Source organism: Naegleria gruberi (genome assembly GCF_000004985.1).
Source record: "Naegleria gruberi genomic scaffold NAEGRscaffold_188, whole genome shotgun sequence".
Lineage (NCBI taxonomy): Eukaryota > Heterolobosea > Eutetramitea > Acrasida > Naegleriidae > Naegleria > Naegleria gruberi.
Window position 1 is genome coordinate 6,360 of NW_003163150.1, and position 4,189 is coordinate 10,548.

The 4,189-nt window shown below is 28.5% G+C and overlaps 2 protein-coding genes across 2 annotated transcripts in view; both read right to left on the reverse strand.

The window, feature by feature from the left end:
* Positions 1-528, reverse strand: part of NAEGRDRAFT_76540 (uncharacterized protein) — a gene marked incomplete at both ends in the record, with an annotated part of 3,405 nt that extends 2,877 nt beyond the window's left edge. The window contains one exon of the mRNA XM_002668498.1: positions 14-528. Within this exon, the coding sequence (XP_002668544.1) occupies positions 14-528 (515 nt within the window). The remainder of the gene's footprint in view (positions 1-13) is intronic.
* A 2,586-nt stretch (positions 529-3,114) lies between these two features.
* On the reverse strand, positions 3,115-3,582 carry NAEGRDRAFT_54739 (uncharacterized protein; the record flags this gene model as incomplete). Its single annotated transcript, XM_002668499.1, has 1 exon — positions 3,115-3,582. One exon carries the CDS (start codon positions 3,580-3,582, stop codon positions 3,115-3,117), a length of 468 nt encoding a protein of 155 aa, XP_002668545.1.
* Positions 3,583-4,189: the final 607 nt, after the last annotated feature.

Consider the following 4,189-nt stretch of genomic DNA (forward strand, 5'->3'; position numbering starts at 1 on the left):
TGGTCTAATTAACATATTTCTCATGAATAGAGCATGATAAGCACGTGTAGAGACAACTCTAATCTTAATTCTATATTTTGGATCCCAACCAGCATAACCATCAAAAACGTATAATTGTTCACGTGTATTTAAATAATCAACAGCACGTTCTCTATTAACCATAAATGAATCTTCACTTAATGGAATATTAACAGGACCAAACCAAATATCATCTTTTGATGTTTCTTCTGAAACAATACGTTTATCTTTAGGTGAACGACCTGTCTTTTGTCCACTAAAAGCAACAAGTGCACCTGTACAAGTTAATGCTGTACCTCTTTCATGTTTTAATGCTTGTTCATATAATACTGGTACTGAAGCATTATGATAAACTCTACGTGCTGTAATACCATAACTTTCTAATTCTTGATGAACTGAATCTTCATCTGATGAATAATATTCTGGATCCATACGATGAAATTGATGATCTGATGCATGTTGATTATCTTGATGAACAGTTGGTGCTAAATGTTTGGCTAAATTTGACATTTTTCTATTATTATTATCATATCATATTATTATCATGATTAACAGTGTAGGGGAGGAAAATAGGAATTGCATAAATAACAGTATAGGAGGAAAATAGGAGGAATTGCATAAAATGATCATAATGTTTTGATCAATTGTAAATGGATCAATCATTAATAAACATTGAATATTAATATAAAATTATTAATACAATAATAATACGCTACCTCTATTATTTTAATATTAGGGAGGTGATGAAATAATTGAGACTTTTTTTTTTGAAATTAAATGGACCCAAGATAGATACAAAGCGACTTTAAATCCATTTTTGATTGGAGTCTAGTTTGGGTTCTGGTTTAAAATCTCGCGAATTAGCCCAGGTGGTAACCTATGGTGAAAAATGTGTTCGTTGATTTTGTAATATCGCTCTCACATTAGCGAATTTATTGACTATTAGATATTTGTTGAGGTGAACTGGTGAATGATCAGGGTGCGCTATTTCAACCATTTTCTTTGTAGGGACTAAATTTGTTTCCGCCCCAAGTTTGAACATATTAAGGTTTATCAATTATACCAGTTATAGGTCCAAAGTATTAAGAGACATTATCTGAGATCTATCTAAACTCTTCATTTATTTATGTGAGGTCTTTATTCAGTCAGAACCTTTTTAGTAAACGGAGAATGTACAACATTAATTTGATACAAAATGCATTTTTTGTCAATTAAATTTGGAAAACAAATCTATTCCAAATTTTTTAAACAGCAATTACATCAAAACCTCCTGATAAATTATTAAAGGCTACATTATCATTTGAAAAGCACATCAAACAGTGTAGTAAGGCAACTTTGAATGTCAATTCACAAATTTCATTTATTGATAGTGAGAACCATTTTCAATTGTGACTCACAACGATTGTTTATTCTGAATTCCACTCTCTGATTGTAAAATAATTCTCACTATGACCCCTCATTCCTAGACAAATCCAAGAAGTGTAATTCCCTGCAATGGAGGAAATTGTATTGAAAATCATACCACTGGTGACTGACAATGAATTGTATGAAATTGGCTCACTTGTGGCCAAAGACCAAGAATATGTGAACGCATGTCCATTTAATCTACCTTTTTTTGCAAACAGTTTAGTGAAATTGGCTTATCTCAACAATTATTTTTATTCTTGAGAAGGATTTACATGCCATATGGCTGTTTTAAACAAAAGAGGTGATCTATGTTTCATGGATAGATCTCAACAAGACATGATATACTCTCCAGAAGAATTTAATGTTCTACTAATCTTTAAGAACAGTTTGCCAAATATACATTCAATGAACTGTGACATCCCTCCTATTTTTACTAGCTCAATGGAGCTGATATGTCATTATCGATTACTCCAAGACTTCAACCAGAGCAGGTTCCAGTACAACTCACTCTACTGGTGGACTTTCCAAATGAGAAAAGTATTTGTCAAATCATTAAGGAGAATCACCAAGAGTTTCTACTGTTTTGCGAATTGGATATTGTCTCATTTCTAATAAGGTAAAAAGTTTAATTTCATGTGGATGGATATCATTTTACATGTCATGATGGTAATGAAAGAGATATTGTTGTAGCTTACATTCGTTTTATTTGAAAAAAGTTGGCTATTTTTATTTAAAAGACAAATATACCAATATAAACTTGTTTTTGTTAAACTGCAAAATATTTATGTAAATGTTAAAATTTGATGGGTTTTATCTTCTGTTGGTTTAACTTTAAACACTTGGAAGTGGAAAACCTTGAAACTATTCATTGAGAGTATTGATAATTAGAGTACTTAATTTACCAACGTTTGGATGACCATTAACTCCTGTTATTTACCATACTGGTAATGATATACAGTGATAACTTTGGAATTGTACAGACAATAGGTTAGTCATTTAAAACTGCACCATTTGCTTGTATCTGATGTGGTTTAATACAACATTTAAAATCAATTTACGCTAAGTACTGTGGATATGTTTCCGTTTTGTTCTTGAGAAAACTTAAAGTGTTGGTACTTGGCTAAGTTGTACCGATATCAGCACCTACTTACAGTATTGTTGTGCACTATAGAGACTCGTTAACATATATGCAAAGTCAGAGTAGTTTGAAAACTACTAATACAATATAAAGTGCTCATCAATATGTATGGTATATTATCGTTACCGTATGTGTAAATACACAGCAGTACAACCCAGTTTGAGGTATGTTGGGTTTGCTACGATATCAAATGTGAGCAACATAACTCATCAAAAACACCAAAGTCAGAACAGCGAACCATGCTAAACCACCCAATACATAATGTAATATTTAGTGGTATTTTCTTTTTAGGATCTTATCCACAGTGATAAAATATGATAACACCAATAATCGAAAATTCTAACAAATTGAAACTTTACAAAGTCTGCTATTTGTTGTGATAGACATGTTAATTACCCAAATCAGCTCATCAATCACGTAACCATTTTACGAGTCAACTGTCGTTAACAACATCAAATAAAAATGCTCACACAAACACAGGCAGCAAATACAACCAGTTTTTCCAAAGCTTCTACATTTTGATTCAAGCATCATAATGTACCAACCCAATATTACAAAATAATACATTTTTCCTTTTCATCTCTATAATATTCACTTGCAGTTTGTGAAGGCATTTCTTGTTTAATTTGATTTCTTCCCTTAGTATTATTATATTCTCTATATTGAGAATCATCATTATATTGTTGTTGATTTGATCTTTTATCAGCAATTATATTTCTTCTTGAATGATGTTGTTGATTATTATAATAAGGTTCATCTAATTCATGTTGTTGATATTGATCATATTGATCATGATGAGGATGTGAATGTTGTTGTTGTTGATAATATTGTTGTTGATCATCATCTAATTCATATTGTTGATGTTGAATAAAAGGTCCAACATTTGATTCATATTGATGATTAATACTACCAGGTTGATCATCAATCATATCTAATTGATCTATAATTTCTTGTTCTAATCTTTGTTGATCTAATAATTCTTGTTCTCTTCTTTCTTGTTCAATCATTTCTTCTTTCATTTCATCAAATATTAATTCTTGTTGTTGATTATTTAAATTTTTTCTTCTTCATTTTTAATATGATTACCATGATTACTAATATTTAAAGTACTAGTATTTAAATTATTTTGATTATTAGTATTTAAATTATAATCAGTTTGTATTTCTTTTGATTGTGATTGTGGTGGTAATTCAATAGCATTAATAGTTCTATAATAATCTAATGCTTCATCTACTTCATATCCATATAAATCTGTCATTATTGATATTTCATTTTTATTTATATTATTATTAAATTATTTAAATTATTATTTATATTATTATTTAAATTATTTAAATTATTTAAATTATTATTATTATTAGGTATTAAAGATGATATAATCATACCATTATGTAAAGTACTATTTAAAATGTTAGAATTTAAAGTATTACTATTTAATAAAATATTATTATTTAAATAATAAAATAATTGATTTTCTAATTCTAAAATTCTATTTTTTAATATTTTTTCATTTTGTAATAATAAATTAATTTTATCTAAATTAGGATCACCTCTAATAATTTTTAACTTATTTTTAATATGTTTAGCTCTATCAGCAAAATATAAAGATGATAAAATTCTTCCATA